Raw genomic sequence first — 18,398 nt, 5'->3', positions numbered from 1 at the left:
GCTTACCACAGTATTTCTCATATATGATCTCGCCTTACCTGTTTTTGACTTTACCTTTTCTAAAGCTCTTTAATCACTTTGGGATTGTGCAATGCGAAATATATGTCCTGTTTATGGATACTTGTTCCTGACAAGATGTAGATATCCCTGCACTGGTCCTGATGCTCCTACTGTGATCACCATAGAAGCCAGAGATTCAGCTGACATGTGACAATTTGACATTTCCCAGCATAAATCAGGATCCAGGTCGATTGTCTGTCTCCTAATCACATGATCACTAAAGGAGCAGCTTCGCTGCTCTCTCTCTGTACTCTTTGCAGCCACTGCAGCTACTACCTGATACTTAACCACTTCCCGACCGCCGTATTGACAATTGGCGGCCGGGAAGTGCACCCCGCAAGGACCGCCGTATTGACAATTGGCGGCGGTCCTTGTAGGGGCATGGGCGGAGCGATCGCGTCATCAGTGACGCGATCCTCCGCCTGGCGCCGCTCACCCGCCGCAACATCCCGCCGGCTATACGGAAGCGCCGGCGGGATGTTAACCCCGCGATCGCCGCATACAAAGTGTATAATACACTTTGTAATGTTTACAAAGTGTATTATACAGGCTGTCTCCTGCCCTGGTGGTCCCAGTGTCCGAGGGACCACCAGGGCAGGCTGCAGCCACCCTAGTCTGCACCAAGCACACTGATTTCCCCCCCCCCCTGCCCCAGATCGCCCACAGCACCCATCAGACCCCCCCCTGCCCACCCCCCAGACCCCTGTTTGCACCCAATCACCCCCCTAACCACCCATCAATCACTCCCTGTCACTATCTGTCAACGCTATTTTTTTTTTATCCCCCACCCTGCTCCCTGCCCCCTCCTGATCACCCCCCACCCCTCAGATTCTCCCCAGACCCCCCCCCCAGACCACCCCCCCTGTTTACTGTATGCATCTATCCCCCTGATCACCTGTCAATCACCTGTCAATCACCTGTCAATCACCCATCAATCACCCGTCAATCACCCCCTGTCACTGCCACCCATCAGCCAGCCCCTAACCTGCCCCTTGCGGGCAATCTGATCACCTCCCCCCACACCAATAGATCGCCCGCAGATCCGACATCAGATCACCTCCCAAATCCATTGTTTACATCTATTCTCTCCTCTAAACACCCACTAATTACCCATCAATCACCCATCAATCACCCCCTATCACCACCTGTCACTTTTTCCTATCAGATCAGACCCTAATCTGCCCCTTGCGGGCACCCAATCACCCGCCCACACGCTCAGATTGCCCTCTGACCCCCCCCTTATCAATTCACCAGTGCATTAATTACATCTGTTCTTCCCTGTAATAACCCACTGATCACCTGTCAATCACCTGCCAATCACCTATCACCCATCAATCACCCCCTGTCACTGCCACCCATCAATCAGCCCCTAACCTGCCCCTTGCGGGCAATCTGATCACCCACCCACACCATTAGATCGCCCGCAAACCCGCCGTCAGATTACCTCCCAAATGTATTGTTTACATCTGTTATCTTCTCTAAACACCCACTAATTACCCATCAATCACCCATCAATCACCCCCTATCACCACCTGTCACTGTTACCTATCAGATCAGACCCTAATCTGCCCCTTGCGGGCACCCAATCACCCGCCCACACGCTCAGATTGCCCTCAGACCCCCCCCCCCCCTTATCAATTCGCCAGTGCATTAATTACATCTGTCCTTCCCTGTAATAACCCACTGATCACCTGTCAATCACCTGCCAATCACCTATCACCCATCAATCACCCCCTGTCACTGCCACCCAACAATCAGCCCCTAACCTGCCCCTTGCGGGCAATCTGATCACCCACTCACACCAATAGATCGCCCGCAGATCCGACATCAGATCACCACCCAAGCGCAGCGTTTACATCTATTCTCTCCTCTAAACACCCACTAATTACCCATCAATCACCCCCTATCACCACCTATCACCACCTGTCACTGTTACCCATCAGATCAGACCCTAATCTGCCCCTTGCGGGCACCCAATCGCCAGCCTACACGCTCAGATTGCCCTCAGACCCCCCCTTATCAATTTGCCAGTGCAATATTTACATCTGTTCTCCCCTGTAATAACCCACTGATTACCTGTCAATCACCTATCAATCACCCATCAATCACCCCCTGTCACTGCCACCCATCAATCACCCCCTGTCACTGCCACCCATCAATCACCCCCTGTCACTGCCACCCATCAATCAGCCCCTAACCTGCCCCTTGCGGGCAAACTGATCACCCACCCACACCAATAGATCGCCCGCAGATCTGACATCAGATCACCACCCAAGCGCAGTGTTTCCATCTATTCTCTACCCTAAACACCCACTAATTACCCATCAATCACCCCCTGTCACTGCTACCTATCAGATTAGACCCCTATCTGCCCCTAGGGCACTCAATCACCCGCCCACACCCTCAGAATGCCCTCAGACCCCAGCCCTGATCACCTCGCCAGTGCATTGCTTGCATCTATTCCCCCCTCTAATCACACCTTGAGACACCCATCAATCACCTCCTGTCACCCCCTAGCACACCTACCCATCAGATCAGGCCCCAATTTGCCCCGTGTGGGCTCCTGATCACTCGGCCAATCCCTCAGATCCCCCTCAGACCCCCTTCCGATCACCTCCCCAGTGCATTGATTGCATCTATTTTCCCCTCTAACCACCCCCTGAGACACCCATCAATCACCTCCTGTCACCCCCCTAGCACTCCTATCCATCAGATCAGGCCCAATACAACCTGTCATCTAAAAGGCCACCCTGCTTATGACCGGTTCCACAAAATTCGCCCCCTCATAGACCACCTGTCATCAAAATTTGCAGATGCTTATACCCCTGAACAGTCATTTTGAGACATTTGGTTTCCAGACTACTCACGGTTTTGGGCCTGTAAAATGCCAGGGCGGTATAGGAACCCCACAAGTGACCCCATTTTAGAAAAAAAGACACCCCAAGGTATTCTGTTAGGTGTATGACGAGTTCATAGAAGATTTTATTTTTTGCCACAAGTTTGTGAAGAAAAACAATTCAAATCAATTTCCGCTAACTTGTGGCAAAAAATAAAATCTTCTATGAACTCGCCATACACCTAACGGAATACCTTGGGGTGTCTTCTTTCTAAAATGGGGTCACTTGTGGGGTTCCTATACTGCCCTGGCATTTTAGGGGCCCTAAACCGCGAGGAGTAGTCTAGAAAACAAATGCTTCAAAATGACCTGTGAATAGGACATTGGGCCCCTTAGCGCACCTAGGCTGCAAAAAATTGTCACACATGTGGTACCGCCGTACTCAGGAAAAGTTGTATAATGTGTTTTGGGGTGTATTTTTACGCATACCCATGCTGGATGGGAGAAATTTCTATGTAAATGGACAATTGTGTGTAAAAAAATCAAACAATTGTCATTTACAGAGATATTTCTCCCACTTAGCATGGGTATGTGTAAAAATACACCCCAAAACGCATTATACTACTTCTCCTGAGTACGGCGGTACCACATGTGTGGCACTTTTTTACACCCTAAGTACGCTAAGGGGCCCAAAGTCCAATGAGTACCTTTAGGATTTCACAGGTCATTTTGCGACATTTGGTTTCAAGACTACTCCTCACGGTTTAGGGCCCCTAAAATGCCAGGGCAGTATAGGAACCCCACAAATGACCCCATTCTAGAAAGAAGACACCCAAAGGTATTCCGTACGGAGTATGGTGAGTTCATAGAAGATTTTATTTTTTGTCACAAGTTAGCGGAAAATGACACTTTGTGAAAAAAAACTATTAAAATCAATTTCCGCTAACTTGTGACAAAAAAATAAAAACTTCTATGAACTCACCATACTCCTAACGGAATACCTTGGGGTGTCTTCTTTCTAAAATGGGGTCATTAGTGGGGTTCCTATACTGCCCTGGCATTTTAGGGGCCCTAAATCGTGAGGAGTAGTCTTGAAACGAAAATGACCTGTGAAATCCTAAAGGTACTCATTGGACTTTGGGCCCCTTAGTGCAGTTAGGGTGCAAAAAAGTGCCACACATGTGGTATCGCCGTACTCGGGAGAAGTAGTATAATGTGTTTTGGGGTGTATTTTTACACATACCCATGCTGGGTGGGAGAAATACCTCTGTAAATGACAATCTTTTGATTTTTTTACACACAATTGTCCATTTACAGAGGTATTTCTCCCACCCAGCATGGGTATGTGTAAAAATACACCCCAAAACACATTGTACTACTTCTCCCGAGTATGGCGATACCACATGTGTGGCACTTTTTTGCACCCTAACTGCGCTAAAGGGCCCAAAGTCCAATGAGTACCTTTAGAATTTCACAGGTCATTTTGAGAAATTTCGTTTCAAGACTACTCCTCACGGTTTAGGGCCCCTAAAATGCCAGGGCAGTATAGGAACCCCACAAATGACCCCATTTTAGAAAGAAGACACCCCAAGGTATTCCGTTAGGAGTATGGTGAGTTCATAGAAGATTTTATTTTTTTGTCAAAAGTTAGCGGAAATTGATTTTAATTGTGTTTTTTCACAAAGTGTCATTTTCCGCTAACTTTTGACAAAAAATAAAATCTTCTATGAACTCACCATACTCCTAACGGAATACCTTGGGGTGTCTTCTTTCTAAAATGGGGTCATTTGTGGGGTTCCTATACTGCCCTGGCATTTTAGGGGCCCTAAACCGTGAGGAGTAGTCTTGAAACGAAATTTCTCAAAATGACCTGTGAAATTCTAAAGGTACTCATTGGACTTTGGGCCCTTTAGCGCAGTTAGGGTGCAAAAAAGTGCCACACATGTGGTATCGCCGTACTCAGGAGAAGTAGTATAATGTGTTTTGTGGTGTATTTTTACACATACCCATGCTGAGTGGGAGAAAGATCTCTGTAAATGGACAATTGTGTGTAAAAAAATTAACAAATTGTCATTTACAGAGATATTTCTCCCACCCAGCATGGGTATGTGTAAAAATACACCCCAAAACACATTCTACTACTTCTCCTGAGTACGGCAATACCACATGTGTGGCACTTTTTTGCAGCCTAACTGCACTAAGGGGTCCAAAGTCCAATGAGCACCTTTAGGCTTTACAGGGGTGCTTACAATTTAGCACCCCCCAAAATGTCAGGACAGTAAACACACCCCACAAATGACCCCATTTTGGAAAGTAGACACTTCAAGGTATTCAGAGAGGGGCATGGTGAGTCCGTGGCAGATTTCATTTTTTTTTTGTCGCAAGTTAGAAGAAATGGAAACTTTTTTTTTTTTTTTTTCACAAAGTGTCATTTTCCGCTTACTTGTGACAAAAAATAATATCTTCTATGAACTCACTATGCATCTCAGTGAATACTTTGGGATGTCTTCTTTCCAAAATGGGGTCATTTTGGGGGTATTTATACTATCCTGGAATTCTAGCCCCTCATGAAACATGACAGAGGGTCAGAAAAGTCAGAGATGCTTGAAAATGGGAAAATTCACTTTTTGCACCATAGTTTGTAAACGCTATAACTTTTACCCAAACCAATAAATATACACTGAATGGGTTTTTTTTAATCAAAAACATGTTTGTCCACATTTTTCGCGCTGCATGTATACAGAAATTTTACTTTATTTGAAAACTGTCAGCACAGAAAGTTAAAAAAATCATTTTTTTGCCAAAATTCATGTCTTTTTTGCTGAATATAATAAAAAGTAAAAATCGCAGGAGCAATCAAATAGCACTAAAAGAAAGCTTTATTAGTGACAAGAAAAGGAGCCAAAATTCATTTAGGTGGTAGGTTGTATGAGCGAGCAATAAACCGTGAAAGCTGCAGTGGTCTGAATGGAAAAAAAGTGGCCGGTCCTTAAGGGGTAGAAAGCCCTAGGTCCTCAAGTGGTTAAAGACAACCTGTACTGAGTAAAAATATTTAAAATAAACACATGAGGTAACTTCAAATGAACATTACATAGTTACCTTGCCATCAGTTCCACTCAGAAGCTCACCATTTTTTTTCTGACAATAATCCCTTCCAGTTCTGACAATATTTTGTCAGATCTGAAATATATCAGTTGCTGTCAGTAAAATATCAGTTGCTGTCAGTTATAGCTGAGAGGAAAACAGATGTACCAGGTAAATGTCCATGTTTCCCTATGGCTCAAGTGGGCGATGTTACAGTTTAACTGTGTGTTGACCAGAAAGCTGTTATGGGTAATGGCCATTTTCAAAATGGAGGATGACAAATTCTCTTGATCACAGTGAACAAACAGGAGGCGGGACAGGAGAAAGACACTGAGGAGTAGACTACATGGAAGGTAAGTATGACTTGTGTATGCTTATTTGACTTTTAATTTTCAGTTCAGGTTTTCTTTAAAGGGGAACTTCAGCCTAAACAAACATACTGTCATCAAGTTACATTAGTTATGTTAATGGCCTTTATTCTTTATAAAGACACTTGCTGAAAAAGATTTATACAAAGAAGCTGACCAGCCTCCTGCTCACCATACATTTTTTGGGCAGTTGGACAGAGCAACTGCCATTCTATAAGTGCATTTTGAAAATAAAGAAATCCCTGTGAACCCCCCATGAGGAGATGGGCTAGTCCAAAACCTGTCAGTTCTGTCAGATTTCTACTACCTACTGTAAGTGACGGCAACATAGGAGAAAAGTATTTTATGGCTCATTTTACTCTGGAAGAAACGCTATTCTTGTATATGCTTACATATATTTTAAATGTTAAGATTTTCGTGACAGAGGTCCTTTAACTGTATGCTGCATTTGCTCCTGATCCTGTAACCACTATGATCATACTAATCATTGGCAAGAACAGCACTGTGGCAGCAGATCCAGCCAGAACAGGTTTAAAGTGTTATACTGGCCTTACTGAGAACAATGACTTTTACATTATTCCAACATTTTACTTCAAGTAATCCTGAGGTGAGGGAACTCGCTTCAGGTTAGATACTTACCTATGTAGTCCTCAGTCCCTCCCATTGTTACAGTACCATCCCATGTTTAAGTAATTTCCCCTGGTAGGCTGAATACTTTCTTGGCACTTGTCATGCAGCCTTTGGAAGTACTAGAGTCCCTGAGTACTTTGGAAGACTAGCGTATCTGTACTGGGCATGCATAAGTCAGGGTTGCGCCTGTCTTTGGACACACTCTGGGATGTGAGTGCTTCCGAAGGCTGCCTGAGGAGTACTAGAGCTCTGAGCACTGTAACGACAGGAAGGACTATGACCAGCAATGCTCTATAGTATCCAGAACTATTGCTTTACTTCGGTATGTACATAACCTGATGTGAGTTTACATCTCAATTCAGGTTTGCTTTAAGTTGTCAAGAACCACTAAATGCTAGGAATTTACTTGTAATGTGGACTCAGGCCTGAGACACACTGCAGTTCACTTTTTACAGGACACCCGAAGCAAAAATGAATGAAAAAAATGATAGTATCTATCTTCCTCCTTCTAAAAATGACTTTTTAAAGTATTCCACTGTTTTATTTTGTTTAAATCTACTTTTTAAGTTTAAAGGGATACTGAAGGGGGTCGGGGGAAAATTAGTTGAAGTTACCCGGGGCTTCTAATTGTCCCCCACAGGCATCCTGTGCCGTGCAGCCACTCACTGATGCTCCGGCCCCGCCTCCGGTTCACTTCTGGAATTTCAGGTTTAAAAGTCTGAAAACCACTGCGCCTGCGTTGCCGTGTCCTCGCTTCCCCTGATGTCACCAGGAGCGCGCGGTGCAGGCACAGACCATACTGGGCCTGCGCAGTACGCTCATGCGTCACGTCAGCGGGAGTGAGAACACGGAAACGCAGGCGCAGTGGTTTGCAGACTTTAAAGTCTGAAATTCCAGAAGTGAACCAGAGGCGGGGCCGGAGCATTGGGGAGTGGCTGCGTGGGCACAGGATGCCTGTGGGGGACCATTAGAAGCCCCGGGTAAGTTCAACTCATTTTCCCCTGACCCCCCTACAGTGTTCCTTTAAACTTTTTTATTGTTTTTGCTCAATGACACATTCACTGAAGTATGCCAGAGCTAAAATCTATGAACTACCTCTTTCCTGCTCTCAGAAGCCATTTTCTGCTAGGAAAGTGTTTTATATTAGGAATTTCTTATCAGTGAGGGTCACACTGTAGTCACTTCATGTCTGAGTCAGGACTGAGTCAGCCACTTACATACCTGATATTTAACTCTTTAAGGCAGAGAAAGAAAAAAAGGAACACAGCATAGTTATTTGTGTGCTAGGCAATGTACATACCCATGTCTATCTCCTCATGTCACATGTCACTTCAGGTATCCTTTAAATACTGATATGCTCTCTGAATTACACTTTTGTATATTTGCAAAATTCTTATGACCAAATGTTTATACAGTGTGTTGCAAAAGTATTCGGCCCCGTAAAGTTTTCCACATTTTGTCACATTACTGCCACAAACATGAATCAATTTTATTGGAATTCCACGTGAAAGACCAACACAAAGTGGTGTACATGTAAGAAGTGGATCGAAAATCATACATCATTCCAAACATTTTTTACAAATAACTGCAAAGTCGGGTGTGCGTAATTATTCGGCCCCCTGAGTCAATACTTTGTAGAACCACCTTTTGCTGCAATTACAGCTGCCAGTCTTTTAGGGTATGTCTCTACTAGTGTTGGGCGAACACCTGGATGTTCGGGTTCGGGAACGTTCGCCGAACATGGCCGCGATGTTCGGCATGTTTGGGCCGAACCTCGAACTCCCCGAACATCCCGCTTTTGGGGGCCCTATGGGGTCGCAGGCATAAGGGGGGAGCATGCCCCGATCGCGGGGGGGGGGGGTTGGAAATTCCTCCACCCCCTCCGCTAGCACTCCCCCCTCTGCTCGCTTCCCCATACAAAAGTTTGACGAAAGTAAAATAGTACCGGTGGTGGTGGCTGGCTGCTGCAGTGGCTGGCTGGCACTATGAAATGACTGAGGAGGAGGAGTAGGACGCGTTGAGGGAGGCCGGGCAGCGGGCGGTTCAGCGGTAGTACCCTTGTGGTACTTCCGCCCTTTCTCTGACCTCACGTCCTCTGCGTGATGACGCATACGAGGGTACGCGTGACGCGTACCCTCGTATGCAGAGGACGTGAGGTCAGAGAAAGGGCGGAAGTACCACAAGGGTACTACCGCTGAACCGCCCGCTGCCCGGCCTCCCTCAACGCGTCCGACTCCTCCTCCTCAGTCACTTCATAGTGCCAGCCAGCCACTGCAGCAGCCAGCCACCACCACCGGTACTATTTTACTTTCGTCAAACTTTTGTATGGGGAAGCGGGCAGAGGGGGGAGCGCTAGCGGAGGGGGTGGGGGGAATTTCTGACCCCCCCGCGATCGGGGCATGCTTCCCCCTTATGCCTGAGACCCCATAGGGGGGCCGTATTCGGCCGAACAGGGCCCTGTTTGGCCGGGCATTCAGCAGTTCGGGCGAACCCGAACAGTTTGGCCGAACACCACTAGGTGTTCGGCCAAACTCGAACATCACCCGAACAGGGTGATGTTCTGCAGAACCCGAACAGTGGCGAACACTGTTCGCCCAACACTAGTCTCTACCAGCTTTGCACATCTAGAGACTGAAATCCTTGCCTATTCTTCTTTGCAAAACAGCTCCAGCTCAGTCAGATTAGATCAGTGATGGATAACCTTGGCACTCCAGCTGTGGTGGAACTACAAGTCCCATGAGGCATTGCAATACTCTGACAGCTCTAAGCATAACTCAGGGAGGCAGAGGCATGATGGGATTTGTAGTTTTGTCACAGCTGGAGTGCCAAGGTTAGCCATCACTGGATTAGATGGACAGCGTTTGTGAACAGCAGTTTCCAGATCTTGCCACAGATTCTCGATTGGATTTAGATATGGACTTTGACTGGGCCATTCTAACACATAGATATGTTTGTTTTAAACCATTCCATTGTTGCCCTGGCTTTATGTTTAGGATCATTGTCCTGCTGGAAGGTGAACCTCCGCCCCAGTCTCAAGTCTTTTGCAGTCTCCAAGAGATTTTCTTCCAAGTTTGCCCTGTATTTGACTCCATCCATCTTCCCATCAACTCTGACCAGCTTCCCTGTCCCTGCTGAAGAGATGAACCCGCCGAGCATGATGCTGCCACCACCATATTTGACAGTGGGGATGGTGTGTTCAGAGTGATGTGCAGTGTTAGTTTTCCGCCACACATAGCGTTTTGCATTTTGGCCAAAAAGTTCTATTTTGGTCTCATCTGACCAGAGCACCTTCTTCCACATGGTTGCTGTGTCCCCCACATGGCTTGTGGCAAACTGCAAACGGGACTTCTTATGATTTCTGTTAACAATGCCTTTCTTCTTGCCACTCTTCCATAAAGGCCAACTTTGCACAGTGCATGACTAATAGTTGTCCTATGGACAGAGTCTCCCTCCTGAGCTGTAGATCTCTGCAGCTCGTCCAGAGTCACCATGGGCCTCTTGACTGCATTTCTGATCAGCGCTCTCCTTGTTAGGCCTGTGAGTTTAGGTGGATGGCCTTCTCTTGGTAGGTTTACAGTTGTGCCATACTCCTTCCATTTCTGAATGTTTGCTTGAACAGTGCTCCGTGGGATGTTCAAGGCTTTGGAATTTTTTTTGTAGCCTAAGCCTGCTTTAAATTTCTCAATAACTTGATCCCTGACCTGTCTTGTGTGTTCTTTGGACTTCATGGTGTTGTTGCTCCCAATATTCTCTTAGACAACCTCTGAGGCCCTCACAGAGTAGCTGTATTTGTACTGACATTAGATTACACACAGGTGCACTCTATTTAGTCATTAGCACTCATCAGGCAATGTCTATAGGCAACTGACTGCACTCAGATCAAAGGGGGCTGAATAATTATGCACACACCACTTTGCAGTTATTTATTTGTAAAAAATGTTTGGAATCATGTATGATTTTTGTTCCACTTCTCATGTGTACACCACTTTGTGTTGGTCTTTCATGTGGAATTCCAATAAAATTGATTCATGTTTGTGGCAGTAATATGACAAAATGTGGAAATCTTAAAGGGGGCCGAATACTTTTGCAACCCACTGTACACTGTGTGTTCTGAGGGCTGCTTCACAGGTGAGCGTATTTCAGCAGTTTGCTGATCGCTGGTGAGGAAATAAATGAATGCATTTGCATTCAAAAATGTTAATGCATATAATCGATTTGAATAGAAGACCCAAGCACTTCCATGTTTAACGTTTTTTGTTTTGTTTTTTTTTTGATACAATAATCATCTTTGTGGTGAAGAAAGGATCCGCAAATCAGGGTTGGCTTAGTGAAAAAATGTCCGTTCTTTATTAGAAAAATCCACATGACAGAAAATGTGCAATAAAATCACAGGATCGACTGACGCGTATCGGGCTTACAATCTGCCCTTAGTCATAGTCAAAGTGAACCTGTCAAGGAGGCAGCTTATAAATGGCTGAGAGGGATGACTCCACCCCTCACAAGCCAGCAGCCAGGTCCTTGAAGGGAAACATTACAAACAAATAGTAAAAGCAAACTTGCAATGTATAAAATATTACAAAAGGGTATAAAAAGGTAAGAGTAATGTAAAACAGAAGAAAGATAACCACTGGACTACAATATTATTACAATGGAGCTGCGATGTTACTACAAGAAAATACCACAAGAAGAGAGGGCAGATACAAGGACAGAGGGGTACTGTACTCATCAGTAATCATATACTAAATTCAAATCCCAACGCTTATTCAAACCCGCAGGTGTACGAGTGCCTAACCTATGGATCCAATATGCCTCTCGTTTCAACAAGAATCTTTGTAGATCACCTCCTCTAATGGGACAGGTGACTCGTTCAACTCCCTGAAAGCTGAACGATCTTAGATTGCTTTTATGTACAGTTTCAAAGTGTTTGGAGACTGCTGACTTCTGAAACGTGTTCCAATGTGTGCCGCAGTAGTGCTCGGCTATTCGTGCTCTTAAATTGCGAGTAGTGCATCCCACATACTGAAGCTTGCACTCTAAACAAGAAATAACGTAGATGGTGTATTTCGTGTCACAGTTGACATATTGTTTGATGGGAAAGCTAGTATTAAATGTATAGGAGGGTACTGTGGTCCCCCAACTGTGGTCCCCCAATCATCTTTGTGGGTAAGGAGTGGGCCTGCCACTTGCTTTCATATTAATGAGGAAATGAATGAATACATTTGTTTTTAAAATTACAGTATAATCTTTTTATAATAAACTCAGGTATAGTAAACTAACTCTCCAGGTCCCAGCCAACCTCCATTATAAGACTATGGTAGCAACGCCTGGTGTAAATCCGGACAAATAAAACTTCTGTTATAGTAAACATGATTTTTGACCCCCTGACTCTGGATATAGTAAAAACTGAGCCGTACATGCGTCATATCCGTGTGAAACCCATGGTCTGCTGCTCTCTTCAGACTTGTGCTGCAAGGCACTACTGCAAGTCCTGCCAGCAGAGGTATCGGAGCCACTCATAGGAAGCGAGTGGCTGCTTGCCTGCTTTTATTCTGTGACGGCTGCAATTTTTAAGGAGACCTGGATACTACCTGTCCAGCCTGGCTAGGAAGCCCTGAGGTATACTTAACCTTGTTGTCCACCAAATGTGCAAGTGCTTGTACTGTACTTCCAATGGGAGGGCAGAGTTGCTCTTTTGCAGCAGAGAATGTATTGTGGGATCTGGGCCATTCTAGGATATCTGATATAGTATGCCACTTTGCCCAGTACCTTGAAGTTTACTATAACAAGATTATAGTGCATCATTGCATATTATTGAAAAATACTGAAGCGCTTCAGTGTATTTTTTTATACAATAATTTATACAATAATCTTATTTGTTGGTAAGGAGTGGGCCTTCCACATACAGTAAAGCAGTGGGGTGAAAGGGAAAACTAGGGTTTGTAAACACATTCCATTCAGCCTAATCCAAAAGATATAATGGTAAAATATTGTCTAAATAATTCATGAATTAATGTTTTAAAAAATAAGCATTTTTATTCATTAGGCTATATACAGTGACCAGATTTTTCTGGGCCCAACCTTGGATATGGGGGTGTGTGTGGGAGGGGAGGTTACGTTAGTGTGGGGCATTACAATGGACGTGGCCATGACATTAAATGGGCAGAGATAACTGTGATGAACGGTATAACTGTGAGGTAGTGGGACAGAGTTTCCTTCCAGGGCCGGCAATACAATAGGAAAAAATGGGCAATTGCCCCAGGGCCCCAGAGCCTGTAGGGGCCCCCAAGGTGTCCCTCCCCCATCTTAACTGTTGCTCCCCAGGGACTCTGCAGAGTCTTTGGCAGAGCAGCGTCTCATCTGTGCTGGCGGGCAGGTGAGACACTACACTGAAGTAGACACTGCAGAGGTCCTAGGGAGCACAGTTAAGTTGGGAGGTGATTGGGGGAGGGTCAGCAGCTAGCTCAGGGGCCCAGGTATGAAATTTGGCTGCAACAAAGGGCCCCTAATGATGTTTTTTGGTTAGGGGGTGTCTGTTGGGGGCCCCCAGGCTAATTTTGCCCTAGGACCCAATTGTTACTTGAACCGGCCCCTTTTCCTTCCAAAACAGGCAAAGTGACCCTAATGCTGGTTTCACGCTGCAAGCTGGCGGTGCGGCATGCCCACCACACCACACCACCAAAAACTGGCCTTTGGGAAATACTGCTTTACTGCGCGGTATTCCCCATCTGGCCAAGCAGGAAGTGACGGGTGCTTGCGGTCACTTCCTGCTTCGGAGTATCCGGAAGTGCACAGAAGCTTTTTGTAAAAATACGCTTAAACAAGTGCGCCATTTAAAAAAAACAAAAAAAAACAGCGTCACCATAGACTAACGTGACTTCCGGCCTGATGAAGAGCGACGCAGGTGCGCGCATTAACGTAGTTTTGTCCTAGTGTCGGGGTGCAGCAAAAATGTAATTTCCTTCGCGCTGTACCATATCAGTATGAAAGTCTCCATAGACTTTAATTGCCTGGTGGTGGGGTGCAGTAAAAATACTGCACCGCCCCAGTGTAAGAGGGCCCTAACGGTAATTAGACAGCATTCCCCAAACACACAAGACAGCAGCATGTATGCTATGATGTGGTGAAACCAGAGATTTGCATCATTGATGTGCTGACGTTAAATCTGCAGAAACTGCATGATGCCATTTAGCATTCCATTTAGTGCTTTCTTGTTTTTCTGTATCACCGCTCCAATTTGGAAATAAATTGTACAACATTTCTTCCAATAAGGGTCGAGTCCGGATCAGATTGTATGTGCATGGATATTTAGTAATCAAGAGCCCCCAAAATGCCAAATGCTGCAACAATAACACCAAAGTAGCAAATGCAGCCACTATGACCATCAAATACAGCAACCGTTACCTCCGACACATAAAAAGCAACAACCATTTCTTCCGACACATACAATGCAACAATCATTAACTCCTTCCTATGTAGCTGTCCCCTACTGTAAGTATTATAATCTGATGACTTTGAACTTTTTACTGGCAGGTCTCAGACTAGTATATTTCCTCATGGGGCATTCATAAGGTTTCCTTATTTTCAAGGGCATTCCTGAAAGGAAGTGTCACATTCCAAATGCTAGAATAGCATGCATGTGGCTATGTAGGCCAGCAGCATATTTGTATAAGTCCTTGCCAGGGAATGCTTTTGAAAAGCATAAAAAGAACTCTGCGCATCCTCCATGAAGAGATGGACTAATCCAAAACCTGTCAGAGGTTTAGTGACATCAGCCTAAAAATAACGTAAAGTAAATGATGGCTACATAGGAATAAAATATTTTCCAGTGCATTTTACTCAGATAGATGCAGATGCACACCTTATATGTATGTGTTTAAATGCATTTTACATTTTACAGTGTTTTTTTGGGGTTATGATGGTGAATTAAGCCTGCCATAGGCACTAGAGAGTAATTTAAATGTGAGGGCACAATCTAATTGTCTTATGGACGCTTGACTTGCAGACTGGAACATAAAAACAAACACTATGCTCAACCAATAGCTTTTCTGTCTGTGGAGGTCAGAAGGAAAAACTTGGTGCTGAAACTGCTTAGAAGCAAGAGCAATTGTAACAGATTTTGTATTAAACCCAATCAATCTTATTTCTTATCTGTCAACCAATAATTGCACATTGTACCTGCAGACATGAGATCAGTGCCCAGCCCAGCTGTGAACAACTGTAAACAGCTGTACTGGGTAATAGTCATTTCATATCAACCAATACCAACAATATGAATGCGATTATGCTAACTGCAGAGGCACAGCAATAGCTGTGGTCCTCTCTCCTAACACTAACTTTGGGTTTGAAATTGAAAACTAATGGAAATCACATAAGGATAAAAAAAAAACACATTTGCTATAGCCGCACAGTACAACTTAAAACATGGACACTTATAGCTTTTAGAAGATAGAATAAATGTTAGCATCAGGGTGGATTTAGTAAATTTGAATTGTGATTAAATAGTAATGTATAAGGAGACGAAGTGTGTGTGTGTCTGTGTGTCTGTGTGTGTCTGTCTGTCTGTCTGTCTGTCTGTCTGTCTGTCTGTCTGTCTGTCTGTCTGTCTATGTGTCTGTGTGTGTGTCTGTGTCTAGATTTTTCCTATCACAGAATCATGCGATCTCCAGAGGTGCTAAAGTGCACAGGAGGAGTGGGTTGCAGAAACAAGGCTGACGGATAGCTAGCTGGGTTGCTTGCAGAAGAATGAAGAAACCTCTGCTGGGAATTCCCAGCTCTATGCGGACGGTGCTAATTATCAACAGAGAATATTCAGACTCAAAAGTGCTATGAAAATGTAAAATAACAGGATAATTAATAAGAACCCTACATGGACAATTTTACACTCCAGAGGAATAATAGTTATAATTTAAATCTCCTTGACATGCCTTCCACCTGTATCATCTTAATGGGATTATCTTCTCAGACACAATTTAGCTCTGCAGGGCTTCTCTTAAATTATACACGTGAATGTGTAACTGCTGTACTGAAACCACACTGTCACTGTTCTAAAAACCTTGTCTAAAGCTGAATGGTGCCTTTATAGATATGGAATGAAAACAAGAATAAGGTGAAGCCCAACAGGCCTTGTGGAAACACATTCTAGTGCTCAAAGTGGTACCAGCTTGGCAGCCTGTGTTTAAGTGGTGCTATTGCTCTATAGAAAGGATATAATCGTGGATTAGATTTGAGTCTTAGACATGACCTCTTTGAACTTCTGTAGGGAGTTAGTACAGTGCCTGATACATTGATTATTCAGTCGCACACAAGAAAACACAGGCTTTTCTATGCATTTTGGAGAAATTGCCTATAGTTAAAACCATTATAATTGACATCTGATTATACATGAAGAGGATTTTTAATTCAATCACTTACCTCATTCACACTTTGAACATTGACTATTTTCTTAGACTGTGCCACATGTCCCAACACTCCAGTATCCAGAGGAAAAACAATCTCCGAGTCTGGGGGCACCAAACAATCCTCCATGGCTGCATCCTTGTTGACATTGAAGAGTCTGGTGGCCAACTCGCCTGTACCGTTCCTCATGCGGTACATGAATAAACTCATACGGTCTGCCTGAATAATAAAGGAGAGCCTCTTGAGAACGTTGAAGACACATCTCTCAACATTAAGGTTCTCCTGGAATCCCCTAATGAGGTCAAAGACTATTTCGCTTTCCTCCACACTGCTTAAGTTATGATAGGTGCTGAAGTCCACATTGGTCTTTTCAGTGCTCAGTAGCTCGAATATAACTCCAGGTGTAATTTTATTGTCATAGTAAGCTTTGGCAATTGATGGATTGGCGTCTAAAAACTTCTCTACAGCCTCCTCAGACGGTGCACTCATGTTGAGTATGGTAGGGTTAGGTTCTGCTGCACCTTCCCCGAAATTCCTCTGAATCCAGCGCAAACAGCTCAAAACATTGAAAAAATTAAATGAAAAAATGTTTAAAAAAAAAAAAAACCCAGGGAAAATCGGCTATTCCCTGGGTATTTCTCCTTCAGGGGACAGAAGGAGATATCCAGCTCATGCCATCTCCCTGCTCAGAGCTGTAAGCCTGATTTGGAAGCATACGACATGTAAGATGATTCTTAGCAAGGCCAGCATTATTCCACTAATAGTGAAGGTGAAATGGGGATTACTCTGATCATTTTAAATGGTCACATGACAACTCTTTAATCCAGTAACCAATCATATTAATAGCTGAAGCCCATTGCCAATGATATTGAATCTACTGCAAGTGGTAGATTAAGAAAGACTGAAGACAACTTCTTCATAGAGGAAACTTGACAGTTATTTCTCACATCACTTCGCTAGCTGTTATACTCATTTTAGCACAGATGCTGTGCTTATCTTAATACTCGGGACATTAGGAGATTATACATGTTGTCTGGGGCTGTGTAGGAACTGATGTGATGACACAGTTATATTTACATATACTTTTTGTTTCAGGGTTACATTACAACTATTATAGTAAAGTTAGTAACTGACATGCAGTTTCACAGGCTTAAATATTTTCTGAATCCCTGATATGCATATCGCATACTCTAACTTCCGTCTGGTGTCACTGGCTGCTTACTTTTTCCAGATCACTCACTCAGGAAGATAAGCATGCACGGAGGCTGCCAGCATTAGAAAATGGAATCTGCAAGGCTTGCCACTGTATTTACTCCCAGTACAGATCTCCTTATTTAAATTGTGGCATTCTACAAAAGAATATATAAGGAACGCTCAGCTTTGAACGACCGTTTATATACCACAACTTAAAATGTATGTATATTTTGTAAAGAAAATGAAAATAGTGTAAATAGTTAAATCTTGACGATCAGTTGTAAAATACATAAAGCAAATTTATACACTTGATCATTTCCAAACTGATTTCTAAAACAACTTAACACTGAAATGGACAATTGGGTCGCGACAAGCAGTGACTGGCAAATTTAGGTGCCTGCGAAAAATAGTGGCAAAATATTAACAGAACTCTGTAGGAATGGGAGCAGTAGTTCACCCTGTAGCCAAACTCTTGTGCAAAATATCATGAAGTGGGAGGTGGTTAGTGTTAGGAGTTGGTGGGGGGAAGGAATGGTTAGGTATAGGGGAATTTAAAGTGAGAATTTGGGGTACAGGGGTGATAGTAGAATATCTTTAAAATTACCAAAATCTTATCACTATTTTGCACCCATTTTTCCCATATAATTAGTACTACTTAATGTTCATGGAACTTCCTGAATAGTTATAACAAGTGGTAATGTCCTGTGTACTGCACTTGGGTATGCAATCATAGGACCACATAGAGCACTTCCTACTACTGTGATTGGTTAGGACTCTGTGAGCTAAGACACCAGCTTAGCCTACAGCCATGTCCGGAACCATCCTCAGCT

The 18,398-nt window shown here is 44.1% G+C and overlaps 1 protein-coding gene across 2 annotated transcripts in view; it reads right to left on the bottom strand.

The window, feature by feature from the left end:
- The window catches only part of PDE6A (phosphodiesterase 6A), a 219,093-nt gene extending 201,972 nt beyond the window's left edge, over positions 1-17,121 (bottom strand). For both annotated transcript variants that reach the window (XM_068277126.1, XM_068277127.1), the window contains exon 1: positions 16,390-17,121. In XM_068277126.1, coding sequence (XP_068133227.1) covers positions 16,390-16,863 — 474 coding nt within the window. In that variant the 5' untranslated portion in view covers positions 16,864-17,121. The remainder of the gene's footprint in view (positions 1-16,389) is intronic.
- Positions 17,122-18,398: the final 1,277 nt, after the last annotated feature.

The sequence above is a fragment of the Hyperolius riggenbachi genome, chromosome 3 (genome assembly GCF_040937935.1).
Source record: "Hyperolius riggenbachi isolate aHypRig1 chromosome 3, aHypRig1.pri, whole genome shotgun sequence".
Taxonomy (NCBI): domain Eukaryota; kingdom Metazoa; phylum Chordata; class Amphibia; order Anura; family Hyperoliidae; genus Hyperolius; species Hyperolius riggenbachi.
Note: the sequence above shows the minus strand (reverse complement) of the source record. Positions and strands in the feature narration are given on the sequence as shown.